The 20854-nt window shown below is 43.2% G+C and overlaps 1 protein-coding gene across 4 annotated transcripts in view; it reads right to left on the reverse strand.

Annotated features, from left to right (window-relative positions):
• The window catches only part of tcf12 (transcription factor 12), an 87740-nt gene that overhangs the window by 26810 nt on the left and 40076 nt on the right, over positions 1-20854 (reverse strand). For all 4 annotated transcript variants that reach the window (XM_034111974.2, XM_071206940.1, XM_034111967.1 and 1 more), the window contains 3 exons: positions 9941-10002; positions 7972-8107; positions 6869-6921 (listed from right to left, as the gene is read on the reverse strand). In XM_034111974.2, coding sequence (XP_033967865.1) covers positions 6869-6921; positions 7972-8107; positions 9941-10002 — 251 coding nt within the window. The remainder of the gene's footprint in view (positions 1-6868; positions 6922-7971; positions 8108-9940; positions 10003-20854) is intronic.

Genomic DNA, 20854 nt, shown 5'->3' on the forward strand with positions numbered 1-20854 from the left:
ACCATTTTGTGTGATCAGTTAATAATAATAATGATAGACGCTCCAAATAACCACACAGGCTTCACCACTTTTGAGCTCCACTGCATTACAGCAGGCCCAGAATGCAACACACATACACCATGGAGATGTCATGATCAGAAACTACAGAGACCGATTGCTATGAACCATATTCCTGCAAAAAATATGTGCAAACAGTTCTGTGACTTCACTCCGGTTGAACACTTTTATTACAACACTGTTTCACTCTGTTGTGATAGAAGAAGAACATATGTCTGACTCTCGCAGTGAATCTGAGTTTATGAACATTTGCTGAAAAACACAGGGGTGTCCAACTGTATCAATTACATCTGTTGCTCATGAACTGTCATGATTGACTGACAATGGTTGTGAAAGAGTTCCCTGACAGGTGAACTTGTTTGCATCCATATACAATAAGTGACAAGACTTTATGAATTGTATTGCATCTGACATTTTAATGAACGTTACTGACTGCCACCTCCTTCAGACTGTGAGACTGTCGACCACAGCTGTTAAACCCAACATCCTTTTTAAATTCCACAGCTCTCACAAAGCAGACCCAGCCCAGATCTGGTTTATCCCCCGACAGAGTACAGTTAATGTGCATAAAAAAGGATATTCTGGGATGTACTGCCAATGTTTGAAACACCATGTTAAGATTAATAACAGGGGAAAAGGGAACAATTATGTTTTCGGAAGATTTACAGAACCAATCATACTGAAAATGTCCAGGCACTGCTTTTCTTTTACATGTTTTTATTGTAACCATTCAGCAGTTTATTTCTTTAAACAAGACACACATTTTTTTTTTTTTGCAAATAGAAATACTCATGGCTTCTTTTAAAAAGTGCCGTTTTAAAACACAACTGGCTTTGGCACAAAATGTTCACGTTTCCATTAAAGTTTTACGAATCTTGCCCATTATAATTTTTCTTTGGTGTGTGTGTTGCTTGCATTTATGTTTTGATCAGGCTTACAAGGCTGCAAAAAGGTTTTACACACAGACTAATAATTGGGCACAGCAACCTTCAAACAAACGGCCATTTAAAGCCGCCCTTAAAGTCTGAAGGCAGTAAATGTTTGTAGCAAAGCAACTAACTACATCCATTCCTCAAGCTTGGAGAAATTAAACGCAGCACATTTGTTGGACATCTGTCCTAAAGCAAATGTTGGAATAACTAAAAACACTGATTACAGAAAATGTAATTCTCCTTGAAAAAGATAGATGTGATGAGAGAGATTAAGATCCAGTGGAGGGAGAGTTAGGTTTATTTTTAGCTGAATTAAAATTATGAGAGATGCATTTTCTGTTTTGGAAAACCTCTATTGTTACTCCAGGAAATCCACTAATGAGGCTGCTTCAAAAAAGACAATGACTCATTTGTTAAATTAATATAATTATCAAGTTATTTTGTTCAAGCTTGAACACCCATCTATTTTGTCGCTGAAACCACAGCCCTTACTACTAGGATACTTTTATAAGGAGAATGTTATTTGAAATCATAAATACACAAAATTATACTGCTATGATACAAGTTATTTGATATCTTGCTTACATTTTTGATACATTTGAATGTAGTTACTGAAGTGATGTCATGGCTATTTATATATTTGTTTCTCTCTTTCTTTATGGTTTGTTCTGAAACTTGACTATGTGCGGTGTATTATCCCCTCCTTTTATTTCCAACCTGTGTTGAATAAGATCCTAATTAGGTGGTTAATAAAAGCTAATTAGAGGTTATTTAGGAGAAAGTGAGTCTCTATACTGTGTGAATCTGAGGAGGACGCACCTGGCATAACAAAACGTCTCATCTACAGTAATACGGTTTGTTGACTTAAATCCGTGTGCAGCACTATACCTTGGTTCAGATCTGAAGTTTCTCCTGATATAACTTCTTTCTACTCTGTGAGCCTGTGAATCTTTGAGAGGCGGCCAATAACCAATACGACTCTTCCTTCATCACTTCCATGGCCTTTTACAAAACTGTAACAACTCCTTTTGACAACAAGCTCATTCATGCTTCTCACACTCATGTTAGGCGTGTGTGTACATGTAGTGTCCTCAGAGGCACGGTTGAACAAAACTCTGAATGTACATCGAGGTATTTTAAAGAAATATCTGCGTCATTCATTTTTGAATTGCAAATAGTTCCTTTTTCAAACACATCAGAGACGCCGTTTTTATGAAAATATTTGAAAGGAACTTCATGATAATGCTTCTGCTAAATCATAGATTATATTTGAAATGAGGCTCTAGACAATAGAAAACTAAGGAAATCACAATCACCCACAATCCCCAGACACACAACATTCGAGTAGTGTGATTTATACCTAACAAACACACTCCACATTACACATGAGTTTCCAGGAGTAAAGAAGCAGCGCCTCGTGTGGTTCGATGATGAACTCTCAGAGCAGCCTGGCTTCACTGCTCTCAAAATAACAAACACTCTCCGATTGTTGACAGGCTTTGTTTTTGAGCCTGCCAGCGATCTGAAATCAAGGTTTGTATTAATGCTGTAAACTCACGCAAGCTCTACATGAATAATTTACAACAGGCCAGAAAGTGAGTAATGACTTTAATCTGTGCATTATTTTCGTACTCTTTGTCCTTTTAACTCCTCATTCTCTCCACAGATGAAAGGGCTCAGGCCTCTGGCTTGTTTGCCTGTTCCATTATCTGCAGCCTCTAATGTCAGTGGTACATTTCAGCAAGCCAAATAAAGATAAACACAAAGCCAGGGTCCCAGAGGTGGCCGCGACTGTTCAGCATCATCCCTGTCAGACGTAGGGTGTCTATCTAATCAGCCATCTGATGAGGCCGTCTCTGGGGAGCTCAGTGACCGGGGTCAGGTCGGAGCCTCAAATACAGCCCAAAAATGACTTACATCTACAATACACATTATTCAATTTATACACACTAAATCTCTCATTCAGTCATGCTAAAAAACCAATCCACAATAGGTTTAATTGTATATAAAATCTAATCTAAATTGTAATCTTTATACAACACATTTTAGCCGATGACAACCTCTGCTGCAACTACTAATTTCTTGACATTTGTACAATGTTCAACTAAATTTGATGACACACAAAATACTTCCAGGCAATATGATGATTTAGTTTTCACAAGCATACAAACTGTGAACAATCATTCTTATCGTTTGCAGACCTGAACACACCCTGCTGTTTTTAAAACACTTTGAACGTTTTTATCTCTTTGAAGGCCCAAATAAATGTGATGCCTATTGTTTCCTCCCCTGACTTGCCTTTGGTCGCCTCTTTTAGGAAAATCAGTGTACTTTAAAGGATGTAATGGCACATGAATGCATGTATACTTATTTATAATCTTTAACTGTGTCTATTTACCAAGCCCTGATACAATGTCCCGGCCTGCTGTGGTTCTAAAGAAGGAAACAAAAAGGCACTGCTTTCTTAGCAACAGGAACATTAGGGTACTGTTTATGATCTCTTGTCTTTGAGCTGTTCAAGTCGCAGGGATGTATCTTTTGAATGTCATGCATCAGACAGCACTGCAAGGAACATCTTTGGTTGTAAGATTCAGAGCCTAAAGCACACTTCCTTTCTTACAGCTCACACCGTACAAATCTCTCAGAAGCAAGGGTGTCTGAGTGATCTGTCAGCAAATGTCAATCTATTTTGTCATCCATACTCAGGATTCTCGCTTGCAAAAGCCCCTGAGGGGAGCTGAATCTCAGCCCACCACTTTCTTTCTCTCATCCTGCAGCCATAGCGTCACCAAAGCCAGGGAGGAAGTGTCACATCGAGCCGCTGTGCCTCAGAGGAGGGTTCATAGGGATGGGGGGGGGCACTATTTACACAAACAAACTGACACACACACACACACACACACACACACACACACACACACACACACACACACATATACACACCATGCCCTTGCAGCTCCCCATAAATATCCTACAAGATGCCACTTTCCCCCACGAGCCCCAACAGTCCCCGTCCAGTCCTCCTGTCAGACAGGTGCCCACGCAGCTGCCCGTCAGCATCCCTCAGCGCAGCCGCCTGTCTGTCCAATCACAATGCTCCGTCCTCAGCGCTCAGTTTATACAGTCAGATAATGCAGGGAGCTAATTATAGACAGGGTGTCTACTGTAACACATTATTTTAATATGAAGCTTTCATGCTTAAGCACTTCATGCTTAAGATTTTCATCTATCGGACATGTTATACTTTCTTAATGCCCCCTTTTTCTTTCTTTTTTATTACTTACTTGTCTTAAAAATGTATGATGTTAGACTGTATATTATAGCGTGTGCATATGCTTGCATGGATTATTCTTGATGGTGGATAACAGCTGATTTTTCTAGGCATGTGCATCACACAATTACAACCACATCTGCAGTATCTCATGGCTGTAAGCACACATCTAGCAGACCACAGAGGAAAGTATGTGTGTGGCTAAAGGGGGTACGGTGTCTGTATATAAGACGAAGAAACATTTAAATGTTTGCAATCAGCCAGCTGGCCTGTATAGATAGCCTTCACATCCTGCTGCACTGCTGTGTCAAAGCCTAAATGCGCAGAGGATGTGCTCCCATAAATATTTTGATTCAGCTCCATCATGTAGTGTACACACACACACACACACACACACACACACACACACACACACACACAATAACATCATGCTTGGGCTTGCAACTTACATTGCCTATCTGATTCAACACTCTGAAATGTATTTTTAGACTGAGAAGCAAGAATACAAGCTGGAGGCAAAAGGGGATTTGAGGATGAAATAAATAAATAACATTCCCAGCAGTAGACATAATGATAGGAAGCACTGTGTTGATTTTTTATTTATTTTTTAAATCAAGCAGTTATTCAGGTCTCTGGTGAGCCTCTCGAGCTTGCTTACACAAGCAAAAGCTTTCAGGGCATCTGCAGCTGCATTCATGTTGTACAGGTACGCTGCAGGCTCTTCACAGCTGCCTCTGGCAAAGTATCTCTGACTCCAGGTGCACCTTCCCCTCTGCACTTCTTCAACACCACCCTCACTGTGTCGGAGCCAGCGACACAAACAAGGGTCTTGGCTGATAATCATCCTCAGACATAGAGCAATCTGCAACACTTTTTAGAGGCCATAAGTAGATCTTTACACCATCATGCCAACATGCCTCACCTATGCCTCCAATACTGATATCCTAACACTTCTTAAAAGCTGCCAGACAACCTCCCACTCAAACATTTTCCACATATATCACCTATTAAAAAAACAGCTTTATGTTTTCCTTTCTCTGTCAGCAGGTTAAAAGAGACCTACAGCCCTTTATTCAACACTAGCATCTTCATTCTTTCAAATAGGATCAAAGACTAACTGGGATAATTCCTCCGAGCTCCAGGCTTTATCTCCTGAACAGCGCTGAGTGACAAGAAGAAGCTGTATTTTATCCCGTGCTCCGTCACTGTTTTCCCTCATCAAGCATTGTACTGCTTGACTGTACTCTCATGAGTCACCGAACCGCACCTGCGCCCATGTGTTAAGTACTGACAAATAAAAGCCCAGCACCCATTTACACAACAAAGAGATGTAACCCGCGAAGCAACCATTCTTTGGCTCCCTGCGCCTGACAAGACCGCAAATATATCACTTACTTAAGAGGAAGGCAGCTCACGTTCCTGCTGCTGTCAGAGGCTGCTTCTCTCCCTCACGCTCTGACAAACTTCTTTTCATATACAAATCCAGAAACAAAACACATGCCAGCCTTTTATGTTGCATGGCCTGTTCCATATTTGATTTCAGAGTAACAGCAGCAGAGGTGACGATTATCAGAGCTCTGAAAGGCAAATCCAGTCTCACACTGCCTCACCAAAAAAGAAAGAAAAGAAAAGATAACCCTTTCATTGTTTAAGGAAAGAAAGGGGGGATTTTGGTAAACCAGTTGCTTCTTATTGGAAAAGGAAAACATATTGTCTTGTACCAGTTCTAGGAATTTAAAGCAAGGCTTAATAAAACCTTTCCCAATCCGCCGGGGTTTTAACAATGAACATCTGACTTACTGATATATGCATATTAATGAACGTCAACACCCCCTGTCTAAGTGAGAGCAAGCTGAGCTCCACACTTCTCTGCATCCTAATGGTTTCTGCTCCACCGGGATCATTACCAATAGAAATGTCAGATATTCTATGCTATTAATCTCTGTCTGTCCTCCTGTTCGGCTACGTAATGACTAATTAAACATCAAAAGAGCAGAGCTGGGGATCTGCTCTGACAGCCTCTCTCTCTCCCAGGAGAGGCTGTGAGGAGGCCAGACTGTGACAGGGCAGCACTGAAAATCAATCACCTCGAGGTGCATAAGTGTGAGGACGCACACACAAAATGTACTGAAGATGTTCCCTAGACATGTACACACTAAAACTAAACAACACGCATGTAAACAACAAACATGAAAAGTCAGAACTTAGATAAACAGGCACCACAACACTGCTGAGTTAGGAAACAAATAAAAGATCCGACCTAAGAAGTGTGGCAGTGATGTCAAGAGCGCTCTTTGTGTGCAAGAGGGAGGGCGTGTGCGTTGAGTAGCATGTGTGTGTGTGTGTGTGTGTGTGTGTGTGTGTGTGTGTGTGTGTGTGTGTGTGTGTGTGTGTGTGTGTGTGTGTGGTGTGTGTGTGTGTGTGTGTGTGTGTGTGTGTGTGTGTGTGTGTGTGTGTGTGTGTGTGTGTGTGTGTGTGTGTGTGTGTGTGTGTGTGTGTGTGTGTGTGTGTGTGTGTGTGTGTGTGTGTGTGTGTGTGTGTGTGTGTCTGCTTAAGTAAGCTCACTGTGAAATCAATTTATATGAGAGGTAGATGATCTTCCACTCACAGATGAAGGCAGGCCAGGAGGGACCTTGCGAACCTTTTTTGTTTGTAGAGGATCTGTGGAGAGATGAAAGCAGGTCTAGTCATTCTCAGGCAAAATCAAAAGGCAAACATGAATGTGCTGTAAACGAACTGTCGTGTACCAGAAATCTACTTTGTGGCATTGTTCAGAATGGATTATTCGTGATTAAATTCTGATTTACACAGAAACATGAGTTAAAAAATTAACTTTAGATATAAGCGTTTTGGGGTGGGTTACTAACATATTTGGAGACAGGGCCCAGAGTGTAGCTCCGTTTATGTCTTCAGGTTTAGATTGAGAAAAGCTTTCATGTGTGGGTGTAATGTGTCTGCTTGTTATCCTATGGTGATGGTTTTTGTTACTGTTTAGTAACCCCACTTTTACAGATGTTTTTTCTTCTTATAGTTCAGCCCTCAATAAAGACATTGTTTTTAAAAAAAAAATCAATAAAGATTATCTGGTTGGTAACATATGAATGATAACAAACTATGTTACTGTATTTCTGTTGTCCTTGGTTATTTATATCTTCTAGGAACATACCTTCCATACTTTAGTTTTATATTTCAGGGCAACTGTGCCCCAAACACAAAGTTTCTATTTGGATTTGGAATATTTTTAAGCTGCATAAGCTGCATTTTGTCCCTGAACTAAACATGGAGAGGCAGCGTTCATTTATTATGCTCCATATACTGTATCTAGAACAAACTCCCAGAAAAGTGCAGGTCCGCTAAAACTCGTACTACTTTTAAATCCAGGCTGATGACTTTTCTTTTTGCTGCTGCCTTCTTTGGAATAAAAAAACTTTTTTAATATCTTACACTGCACTGTAAGTTCTATTCTTGTATACCTGTCTTATTCTATTTGAGCTTGTCTTATTTGTATTTGTATGGCTTTGGATGACTGTTTTTAAATATATGTAAATGATGTTGTGTTTATGTTGCACTTCATCATGCTTTTAACGTTTTGTTAAAAAGCACATTGAATGCCCTAAATGGTGAATTGATTAAACTTGCCTTGCAAATAAACTATAACATTTCATTTTCAGGACATTTTATCTATTTTGTTATCATTGCGATGGTACTGACCACTGATTGGAGGATCTTGCAGAGGACGTCTTCTAGGATTGGCTGCAGTGAAGGAGTAGAAAGGAGCAGAAGACTTCCTTGACGGAGTCACCGGACTCGGACTCGCCATCCCGACGTCCGACCTTACAGAGGAAGACTGGAAGAGAAAACAAACACAAACAAATGCTTAAAATAAAGGAAAGGCTTATCGAGGTGAGCTTGTTTCCTTCAGCAGTTTGAAGTTATTATGTGATCTGTTTGTTCTGTGCCACAGGACAGATCAGCACATCATCCTATCGCCAATATCCATTTAACCTCTGCAAACCCAACAAACTGGGCTAAGAGGCCAATTAAGAGCTTGGTCTAATTAGAGTAATCGGCTGCAGACCAGTAGAGCCGGATCATTTGAGCGATTTGCAGCAGCTCGGCATTTAAACTCCCCTTTCGCGCCCCCTTGGAAACAGCAGGCTGAGGATTGACACCATTACCAAGGAGATGTTTGCAACAGCTCTGATTTTTGATTGACAAATACCTATAACAACATTTATTTTAGTTTGAAATTAGCATATATGAAATAAATAATTTCTGTGATCTACAATGTAGGTCATGAAAAACTGCCAGAAGCAACGTGATACACATGTAATAAAAAAAATAATCAGGTCAGGTTCTGTAAAATGACAACATATCACAACAGAGCCATTTCTGCTGTTGCCTTTGTTCAATGATATTAAATCCCAGCAGCTACACTGGCCTCTTTTACACTATTGTCGCGATCAAATTTAGATGTTTGTGAATTTCTGTGAACACCTCTGAATTAGTTTGCAAGAAGGAGAGAATTAGCCTCTTGCATCTTTCATACTTTTCCATCTGTTATAGCAGTTTTCCTTGAGATTTAAAAAAGTTCAGATGGAGACTTTTTGACACAACGAGTCAGAACTATATAAAGCAATATGTGGGTAACCACTGTATGTAGAGAGCTCCAAACATGGCTACTGCCAGGTCCCTTGTCTTGTTGAATTATTTGGCTTAACCAGTTGACTAAACACACACTCAAATGTTACAAATAAAGCAGTGTACAAATCAATGTATATCGAGCAATCGTGAGAATAAACTGTAAAACTTAGTCCATTGGTTGTGTTTTTTTTTCAATAATAAATATTTTTGCAGAATAATCATTCATCTCAGATCTCTGCAGCTGCAGATCTGAACAAAACTCCTTCTCAAAATATAAATAAATTCAATTGTATTCCCTCCCTTTGTCGCGAAAAAAATGAAAACGTCATCAATCATTTAAAAAGGCTCTTCTACTTGGCTTCAGTCAGCATCTTCAGTTACTGGATATATGGAAGCCTAAAGGGCAGGGCATATGTGTCAGGATGTGTTGTGAATCGCAAGGGCTCAAACTTTGAAGTGACTTTTGATGTTTTTGCATGTTACCGTTTGGAAAGGGTAAGATCTTGAAATTATTTCTAAAAATTAACCCAAAGCAAATGGAAGTAGCAGTTTTGTTTAAAAGTGATGGACCCCCAGCCTTGACAAAAGCTCGACTGCTTGGTTTGTGGTTGTTATAAAGAGGGGAGCTACTCAGGAACAGAGGGATTAGCAATAATCCAGCCTAAATTAAATAAAGGCATGGATCCCCTGTTTGAAACCGGTGGAAGAGATGCAGGGTCTTATATTAGTATTACTTAAAAGGAATCAAAACTCAGGGGTACATTTATGTTTTTCCTGTTTATCTATCTGGATCAAACGGTTAACATACAGAGAGGGGTTTCGTTTACTGGTCGCTCTAAATATTTAATATAGGGGCTGTGTGATGCCTTTAGCTGGGTGTGTTGAGCTTTACTGTTGCTTGGATGATACTACCTATTTAACAATTTAGAACATGTTCCTTGATTTTTTTTTCAAGTGAAACTATGTTATTGGTATTTGGGAATATAGAAGCTGATTTATGGTAACACAATTGCATATAGCTGTGCTTTGAACTCACCTGGCCACCAGATGCTCCAGGATTCCTCCCATAGCCAGGAAACGGAGCCCGCTCTGATTTACCTGTGAAAATCAGACAATGGAGAGTCGTAACAGTCATTATCTTTTATGATATTTGAGCACACACCTGGACTCATATTAAATAATAAACAACATTAATGTGAACACTTTATTGACAATGATTTTAACTGTGACTAGAGTTTTTTTACTACACTAATAAAACACCATTGGCAAATCAAAGAGTTGTTTGTCCTTTCACTGAGGTAAAGAGTTGTTTTGTGTTTGTTTTCTTCCCCTATACGCAATTATATGACGCTGGCTGGAAGCAAAGAAAAGAAGAATTTGCATTAAAGAAATGTGACCTCCTAAGGTTTTTTAACAATTGACTTCGTTCTTGACTTAAAATCCAACGAACATACAGTACATGTACAAAGGTTGAAACTGAGGTTGTAGCTTAACAAAAGCTAAAAAAACAAAAGTGTAGTTCTAAAAAAAGTGTATTGTGTCACGTCATCAGTATGAAAAAAACTATAAAATAAATATTATTACTGATAGTGATCATTTTCAGACAGTCTTTCTATCAGTGTCACATTTGGTGAGAGCCCCCCAGAGGAAAAGCTCCCAAGCAGCCATCAGGGGGAAATAAAACTCATAGCACACAACACACATGAATCATACACATCACTATATCCAAACTCAGCAGTTTTACTCAGGTGAAAAACAAACAAACAAATGAGAGCTCCTGAGGGAGAATGATGAATAACTTTAGCGTTGTACATAATTTTTTGTCAGACTTCCAAATATTAAAAGCAAAGATGCAAGCCTTAGAACTAAATTCTGTTTACTCTGGGGAAAAGGTAAATATATGTTTGTGAGTTAAAACGTGCATAGCCTGGATCTTTTGTTACACAATGACTGATCTGCACACTGCTTTTACAAGCGCAGGTGAACAGAGGCATGCACGTCTAAGAGAATTCACTTGTGCTTATCTGCGCAGTCCTGCAGGAGACAGTTGTTCTGCATCTGTGCAGACCGTCTCCAGAGGCGAGGGAAGGAAATCAGGAAGATGGTTAAACTGGCAAAGCGGCTTCTCTTCCAACAATAATGTGATACAGTTCTGAGCCATCGCTCTTGCATAAAGGAAATAGGATTAAGTTGTCGGTTACCACCAACGTGCACTGTCGTGGCAGCATGATGAAAAATCTCCTTTGATGGAGAATTGTATATTCTTTATTTTCTGTGTAATATCTAAAGGTGGTTTAGTCCAGTGGTTCTCAACCTTTTTTCCCAAGAGCCCCCCCAAATGACTCCTGTTGGAAGTTGCGTTCCCCCCCCACACACACACACATGGGGGGGGGGGGCGCAACTTCCAACAGGAGTCATTTGGGGGGGCTCTTGGGAAAACACAACCAAGTTGTGTTTGGGCGCGCAACAGCGGTTATTAAAGTTTAAAAGTCTCAAAAATGCTACAACTACTGTCACAAACTGGATGAATGTGAAGTATTTTGTTAAAGGAGGATGAAAGCGTAATTAAGGAGCACTATTGGAGTGACTTTGATGGTTATTGGACTCAGGATTAATTCATTTGGATTCCCGCTGTATGAAGAAATTAAAGGACGGCGCGCAAGTGGAAACAATTCACAAAGGGATTAAACTGTTTAAAACACATGCTCAAAGTAAGCCGGATTTTGCCGATGTGTTTATGTGGATTCAAAAGTCGTATATAATCTACAAAATGGAGGAGACCGATCTGATCGGAGCAACTGTGACAAATAATCTGAAACCGGCATGGACAATGACTATGTTTTAAAAATGCGCTTATCCAGACAAGCCTGGCTTTGGACACTTTATGGGCAGAAGAAACATTTCTATTAAAGAAAGAATTATACATTTCTGTCTTTTTATGCCTTTAATACTAACTTGAATTTTTATTAAAATTAATTAGTCAATTCTTTTTTATATTTTATTGTAATGAGAGAAGAGGCTTTTAGTGACAATGATGTATTGCCTTACAATTATATGTGTAAAAAAAAAAAAAAAAAGATCTAAATATGAGATTTGGTCTCAAATCATCTGAGGCCCCCCCTGCGATCTTTGGCGCCGCCCTCCAGGTTGGGAACCACTGGTTTAGTCTAATTCATTTTCACTCCTAAAATGTCTTCTGAGGAAAAGGAGTTAAATATTCATTGGCAGCATGTGTTCTGTCACACACACTGTGTCCTGTGTGAATAAATAATGGTCACTGTTGTAGTTTCGGGGCCCACCGGGGCAGACAGATGTGTTTGTGAAAACAATGTCTCGGTCCACACAGAGAAGCAGCCACACAGCGACCCCGACAAAAAAAGGTCCAAGCAGCTCGATCAAACAGAACAGTGAAACCTAAACTTAGAGTACACAGGGATACACAGTATAAACAAGGACTTACTGAGGAAAATACCATACATAAACATTTACTACATTTGTAAGCAATGAGAATCTTGCTAATGCATCTACAGGGACCCATCCTAATAAGAAAAGGCTTGTATAAAATGAGCAAAATATATGCCGCAGCCATCATATCTGCTTATTTTTTGATTTTTTTTTTAAGGCTCTAACCAATGTATTACAATAACATATATATGATAATTGACGATGCTATCGATGCTTCTCCGTAAGGGAGTTATCAACAATGTATCAATTAAACGTTCTACTTTTATAAACACAGTGTTTAGTGTATCCGCACATCACTGTGCAAAAAGATGCAATGTCCAAGCTTTGTTTTGGTCTGGTACTTGCCCTTCCTTTCCATCTCCAACCCTGCATGGAGAATATCTCTGCAAGCACAAACAATAGACTTGAAACTTAAAAAAAAGATACATTTTTCCATAAAGTTATTACTCTGTCTCTTACTTTGGCAGGACAGTCTAAAGTTGCTTCTAGAGTGCACATTTTCAAAGCTACTATTGTCCATGCAGTGTATTTTAGAGGTATAGATCCAAATCCACTAAACAACTCAGTGGCTGTCTCTCAACGTGATAGAAGCCTTCAAGCTCTTTGGATCCCCATCCTCAGTAATGGACAGGGTGTTCTTGGTCTAATTGATGCAGCAACTTCAAGTACATTGTCTCTCAAAGATAATTAGTATTTTGAAATATGGTATGATAAAATACAGGTTTACTTGGTTTTTTTATAGACTAAAAGAAAATTAAACAATAACCAAGTTCATGAGTGGTGAAAGATCCACGAAAAATACAATCACACGGCAACTTCTATCAAAAATACCATCATCCCCTGTCTCTAAAAGAACTGCTAAACAAACAAAGCAAGTTGAAGCTGGGTTGACAAGTCATGACACCCACTCTATTCGCTGTTTCTTTCCCCGCCTCAGATGACCTGAATCTGCCAGGAAGAAGAGAAGGACGGACCGGCCCCATGGCACAGGCAATTGGTGTTCAACTTCAGTACCGTACAGTAAGCAGGTCATGAATGGAAACACATGTTAGTTTATTAAGACTGTCCTGCTGAAGATGACTGAGAACTTTATCTGATCATGAACATCATCTCTGCCCTCAGCAGTGCGACAAGAGAAAGTCTCTTCCAAGTTATTCTTCTCCTGCTGGAAAAAATCAGTATGTACTTTGTATGTACTGTACTAAAATGTACTTTTTTTCCTTCTTTGGTACATAAAACAGATATTAAAGAAACAAGCTGATAAGTTTATTGTAATTTATGCCCTTTTATCTTTATGACAGCTTAAATCCCAGTGTAACCTCTTCAACTTCATAATAAAGCAACAACCTGAGAATAACCCCTGCTTTTAAAAGATGCCTGCCGTTTGAAAAAACATAGCTGAAATGCTTTTGAAATTACGGAAGAATGAATATTTATGATGCTGAAGTAAAGTAGAACAAAGTGATAAATCAAGAGGAGCATATTGCTGGGTTGGCCGGTTCTAAAGCCAGCAGCCTAAATTAGCTGAATAAAATATACCCTTATCATGCAGTCTCCTGTCTGACGCACATGGACTGTAACTCATTGTGAGCAAATAGGTCACTGTCATAGAGTATTTCCAAATAAAAAACAAAAGCCAAATAAGTTGTTAAAACACAAAGTTCCCTTGTTGAAGTTTATAAATCAAAGAGTATCCCTGCCATGAGCGACAGAGAAACAACAAAAGCAGAAATAATTTGATGAGTTACAGTCTTTTTATAACGAAAGCTTTGTTTTCCCTCCTCTGAGCAGGCCCGTTTGATCAAAACAAGAGCAACACTATTATTGTTATCATTATTTTTTGAGTAGCCCCATTTGTTCTGAGCAGGGCTGCGTGGGACTAAGCGGGTGTTTTCTTTTTGTGAAACAGGCTAATGAGTCTAAAGTGCCATGATTGATAGGAAGCAAAAGTCATTATCTGCCTTAAAACAGCAACGCATGCAAAAGATACAAAATGCAAATAAGCAACATGACTAAAGTGGCTTAATTACTGCACCATCAGTGATATCAATGTAAGTATGCAGACGGCCATCGCACAGTATATCCCCAATGCAATGAAAAATCAATCTAATGAGGTAATAAATTCACATTCAAATATTCTGTGAAGCTACTGATTAGCATACCACTCAGAGTGAAGATGTAACTATGATTAGGACACATTTCACTGCAGGAGAATCTGTATTAAACAGGGTGTGCCCTGGCAGACAGATTATATTAAACACACATTTTCCACAGGGACAAAACAAATTGGGGCAAAAACTAAACATCCATAATTCAGTCAATAGCTATATATATATGTAGCCAACCAGAAAAACAATGTGCGGATTACATCAAACAATCAAATATGTGCATGGGTGTTAAACTAAATCACAAAATACCATGTACATTACAAGATAAAAAGGCACAATAAAAACTTGGAGTTGATACATTTAAACTTGTATTAGCATTAAAGCTTTGTTTCTTCTTAGATTTCAGTTTCTCTCACAGTAACTGGACCATTTGCACAGGGATCGATCAAGCTGTGAACGACTACCATGAAGTCAATCCACAGATCTTTAAGATAGGCTTTCAAAATAAATATAACAGTGAACCCTAATGACATTCACATTGATGCCTGAGCTTACTATAATCCCAATGTAAGGATCTCTGCAGCCAAATTATTTTCACAGCCTGATGACAACTGTGTATTGGACCTCCGCTGTTGTTTAGCAAAACATATCATGCTTTCAGTCCTTCCCTTTATACTCCAGGCTGCTGTCGTGTGCATGTTATCAAAGGAGGTTTACCTATTCTGCACATACAGTCAAAAGCTCTGCAATTCTTCTGGCGTGCTCGATCATTGCAGCCAAGAATGAGCATTACTTCAGCTACCCTTTATGTTATTGATCTTCTTGCCTGGTGGCTCAGTTGTGTTTGGATTAGAAGCTCAAGGTCTCTTGTTTTAACTTTTCTATTCTTCTATTTATAAAACCTTCCTAACTCTTGCAACTCTTTGCACTTATACAAAAGCAAATTCCTTGTATGTGTAAACCTACTTGGTAATACAACTGATTCTGATTCTGATGGCATACTGTACTGGACAGACATCACACACTATACACAGGATGCTTAGCTCAAAGCAACAGATTAGACATAAAGAAGTTCTATTTCTCTTTCGCTTACTTTACCCAGATGTTCTCGTAACCCCTACTATCTTAAAGACATACTGTATGCGTGTTTCTTGAACTGCATTCCACAAGATTTATTCTGCAATAACCACAAAATAAAATATGAGGGTTGTCAGGCCACATGAGTGATGATCCTGAGAGAGATGTTTGGTATAGCGAGCAATTTTCTTGCAACCAAAGCACTTTGGTAGATTTAGATTGTTCAACTCCAAACATACAAAACACCCCAAAACCCCCTTCACCAACCATGTAAAAGCATCTGTGCACCTGCTTTCTTTCATTAACACTGAGCAATAGTTCTATTTCGTCCCTACTGACCGCCAGAGGCGGTGCTTTAGCACTGGATATGTCCATCGCGCGCATGCGCAGCTCGAGTACCAATAACAACAAAGTCACCTGTGACCCATGTGACACCGGCTACATCAGCCGGTGTCGACAGAGGATCTGTTCCTTTTCATCTTCTCGCTGCGCGAGAGTACCTTGGCTAAATTTTTTGTAGCCTACAGCGTTCGTTCGTTCGGAACATTTGTTAAGGATTCTCTGCAAACAGCTGGCTGCGTGTAGCTTCGCGACTCATCCAGTCGGGGCCGCGGGATTACCCGTCCTCCAGGAGCTGCGGCTGGCTGCGCAGAGACTTCGTTCGGACAGGTTGGTGTCGGCTTGGTTGGCGACGGCAGTGTTTCTACTCCCTCTCCCAGCCTAGTTGTCCTGATTTCTGTCTGTTTGCTGAGTCTTTTGGTGACGGAGGTGTTTTCGCTCCCTCTCCCAGGAGTATTGCTGTGCTTTTGTACTGTTTTGGCCGCGGCGCTGAGCCAAACGTCATTAGCATTGAGCTAAACCTCATTAGCATTGAGCTAAACTTTATTAGCATTGAGCTAAACTTCATTGGCATTGAGCTGTACTGGCTATTAGCAGTAGCGGCTGCAGCCACTCGGCGGACGCCGGGTTGAGCACCGGAGTTTCCCGTGCCGTTCTTTTTTCTTTAGCTACAGCTGGCATTCGCCTTTGATTTAACGCTAAAGTTGCCGTGTTTATCCTGTTAAACAAGTAGCTGGTGAAGTCTGTGTTCCCACACCCGCTCCCGGTTACGCTGCATCTGGCGTTCGTCTTCAGTTTAACCAGTGAAGGCAGTGTTTGCGCCCCCGCTCCTGGTAGGCGCTAAACGGCCTGGTTTTTTCCGTTAATCAGGTAGCTGGTGAAGGCTGTGCTCCCGCACCCGCTCCCGGTTACGCTGTGTCTGGCATTCGTCTGTAAATTAACCAGTGAAGGCAGTGTTCTCGCCCCCGCTCCTGGTAGACGCTAAACTGCCTGGTGTTTTCTGTTAAGCAGGTAGCTGGTGAAGGCTGTGTTCCCGCACCCGCTCCCGGTTACGCTGCATCTGGCATTTGTCTGTGAATTAACCAGTGAAGGCAGTGTTCTCGCCCCCGCTCCTGGTAGACGCTAAACTGCCTTGTGTTTTCTGTTTAGCAGGTAGCTGGTGAAGGCTGTGTCCCCGCACCCGCTCCCGGTTACGCTGCATCAGGCATTCGTCTGTAAATTAACCAGTGAAGGCAGTGTTCTCGCCCCCGCTCCTGGTAGACGCTAACTGCCTTGTGTTTTGGTTTAAGCAGGAAGCTGGTGAAGGCTGCGTTCCCGCACCCGCTCCCGGTTACGCTGCATCTGGCACTCGCCTCGGCTCAGCCAGTGAAGGGCAGGTAGCTGGTGAAGGCTGTGTTCCCGCACCCGCTCCCGGCTTCTCTGCATCTGGCTACCTACAGAATGGCTCATTCATGTAGCGCCTGTATGGCTTCTCTCGAGCCCGAGGACGGCCACGACCGTTGCCCCTCTTGCCTCACATCCTCCCCCAGATCAGTTCGACCGTCCCTGGCGACTTGAGGGAGCGATGGCCATGGGTGCACCCCCCAATAAGAGGACTAGGAACAGGCTGTCCTCTAGAGTGGATCAGCTAGCTACCGACATGGACACGATGAAGTCGCTCCTCGTGGCCCTTCAGCCGGGGCCCGGTATAGGGGCTGCTAGCGGGCCGCCTGCCCCTCCTTCGGTTGCTGCCCCTCCTTCGGTTGCCGCCCCTCCTTCGGTTGCCGCCCCTCCTTCGGTTGCCGCACCTCTGTACGAGGATGCCTTGTCGCTAGCGGCTTCGGCTAACCTCTTCAATGAAGAGACGGAGGACGAGGTCCCGCTCGAGGAGTTTTCCTTCTCCTCTGCTCAGGGGTCTCTGCAGGACGGGGAGGACGGCTCCATAGCGGCCATCATTCGTACAGCCTTGGCGCACCTGCAGATTCCGGTTCCGCAGGCCAACTTGGCTCCGGCTAGTGCCTTCTTCAGGCGTAACCCAGCCCGTGTCCCCCTCACCGTTCCTCCTTCAGAGGAGTACCTGAGGGAGCTCCAGGCATGCTGGAGGGACACCAGGGCCTTTAGCCGCACTGGTTCCGATGCCCGGACCTTGGCTGCCATGCAGGACCCGGCGAGGGCGGGGCTGGGTGGCATGCCACCCATTGAGCCTGCCATCGCCTCCCTGATTCTGGCTCCTGACGAGGCTTTAAGGCCTGAGGTCAGGTGCCCTCAGCCTCAGTGCAGGGTCACGGATGGGCTGCTCTGTAGGGCCTACGACGCAGCGGCACGCAAAATACACCTCCATTGTGCCTGTTCCCAAGCACGCCTCTCCAACAAGCCTTAATGACTACCGACCCGTGGCACTTACATCGACCATCATGAAGTGTTTCGAGAGGCTGGTCCTGGCTCGGCTTAAATCATGCCTCCCACCCACACTTGACCCCTACCAGTTTGCCTATCGTCGGAACAGGAGTACGGATGACGCCATCTCCACAGCACTACACCCTGCCCTCTACCATCTGGATCAGAGAAACACATACGTACGATTCCTGTTCATTGACTTTAGCTCGGCATTCAACACCATCATTCCTTCAAAACTGATTACCAAGCTCAGTGACCTTGGCATCGACCCCTCCCTCTGCAACTGGATACTGGACTTTCTCACAAACAGACCCCAGCATGTTAGAATAGGCAAGCTCACATCCTCGAATCTCATCCTTAGCACTGGTCTCCCACAGGGCTGTGTGTTAAGTCCCCTCCTATATTCCCTCTTCACACATGACTGCAAACCTGTACATGGCTCAAACACCATCGTTAAGTTTGCAGACGACACTACAGTGGTCGGGCTTGTCAGCAACAATGACGAGACGGCATACAGGGAAGAGGTTGAGCATCTGGCAGAGTGGTGCGCTAACAACAACCTGGCTCTCAACACCAAGAAGACGAAAGAGGTCATTGTGGACTTCAGAAGGAACAAAGACGGCACGCACTCCCCAGTCCATCTTAGTGGAGAAGAGGTTGAGCGGGTCACCAGCTTCAAGTTCCTGGGAGTCCACATCTCGGAGGACCTCTCCTGGACCACCAACACCTCAGCCCTAGTCAAGAAGGCTCACAAGCGCATCTTCTTCCTGAGGAAACTGGCAAAACTCCGCCTATCCTCCCAGGTGCTAATAAACTTCTACCGTTGCACCATCGAGAGCATCCTCTCTACCTGCATATCTGTATGGTACGGTAACTGCACGGTCAAGGACAAGAAATCACTGCAGAGGGTGGTGAAGATCGCACAACGCATCATCAAGATGCCACTCCCCTCCATAGCCTCAGTCTATAAAAAGCGGTGCCTGCGAAGGGCACGAAACATCATCAGAGACTCTTCCCACCCCAACCATACACTGTTTGTCCCCCTACGTGGCACCCGCTCTGGGACACGCTACCGCAGCCTCCCGGGTAGAACCAACAGGACTACGCACAGCTTCTTCCCTTCAGCAGTCAGACTGCTGACAATGAACCCCACGCTGTCCCATACTGCCTAGTTGTTGTCGTGTGCTGTGCTGAAGCGCAATTCTGTATTCACTGTATTTATTTATTATTATCTGTGTATTTATTCCTATTTATACATTTCCCATCTATTTACCTTTTATTTTTGTATCATTCTTTTTTTGGTATATACTTCTGATAAATGTGTATGTAACTGACTGTTTTGCGATCTGGTTAGACCATCCTTAAATTTCGTTACACTGTGCTTGCATTTTTGTAATGACAATAAAGTAATCTAATCTAATCTAATCTAATGGGTCGTATCGGGAACTCCCTCTCCCATCTAATGCTGGCCGTCTCCGCCTCGCTGCAGCAGGCTCCGGCCGAGCCTTCTTTGCTGGGCCTCAGCGATGCATCACTGCAGGCCTTTGCCCTAATGACTAGGGAATAGGGACGAGTTATGTCTTTTCTGGTACAGACTCGTCGCCAGGTTTGGCTGGCCCAGTCACCACTGACGGAGACATGTAGGAGGGTCCTACGTAGCGTGCCAGTCGAGCCAGGGGAGCTGTTTGGGTCAGCTGCCCTGGAGACACTGGAGCGCGCTGCCCAAGCGAGGCAGACCAGGCAGCAGCTCTCGGGTCTTCGCAGTCCCGCGGCCGCTCCCGGCAGGCCCAGGGGCCGCTCTAGCAGCCGCGCTCAGCCACCGGCTTACTGGGGTGGTCGGCAGAGTTCCCAGCGGCCCACTCAACCGGCCAATGACTTTCGTGCCCCAGGTCGCCTGGCTTCCAGGCGGCCTCGCGCTTCAGAGCCTTACCGGCGCCCCCCGAGGGGCTCCAGGGGCCGGGGGGCTAGGCCCTGAAGTCCCGGGGCCGGTCGTCGGCTGGTTTTCCCAGCAGCAGCTCAGCTACTGGGCTGCCTGTATTTCCGACCCCTGGGTGGTTTCCACACTAACCCGGGGCTACGAGTTGCAGTTCCGACGCCGGCCCCTAGCCTTCGGCCGGGTCAGAATGACAGTTGTCAAGGACCCGGCGAAGGCCTTAGCGCTAGCCCAAGAGTTGTCCGTCCTCTTGGCCAAAGGCGCAATCGAGCCAGTGGACCCCCTGCGTCAGAGCGGGGGGTTCTACTCGACGTACCTTCTTGTGAGCAAGAAAGTTGGCGGATTCCGTCCAGTTCTGGACCTCAGAGGAATCAACAGATTCCTGAGGGTACTACCCTTCCATATGCTAACCACAGCAGACACCCTTCGTGTTGTCACACAGGGGGAGTGGTTCACAACTGTGGACTTGAGGGACGCCTACTTCCACGTGCCAATTGCATCCCATCACCGGAGGTTCTTGAGGTTCGCCTTTCAGGGTCGACATTATCAGTTTCGGGTGCTTCCCTTTGGTCTCTCCCTCTCCCCAAGGGTGTTCACCAGGGTTGTTGCGGCAGCACTCGCTCCCCTGCAGGCACAGGGCATGAAGGTCCTG

Source organism: Pseudochaenichthys georgianus, chromosome 3, assembly GCF_902827115.2.
Source record: "Pseudochaenichthys georgianus chromosome 3, fPseGeo1.2, whole genome shotgun sequence".
Taxonomy (NCBI): Eukaryota; Metazoa; Chordata; class Actinopteri; order Perciformes; family Channichthyidae; genus Pseudochaenichthys; species Pseudochaenichthys georgianus.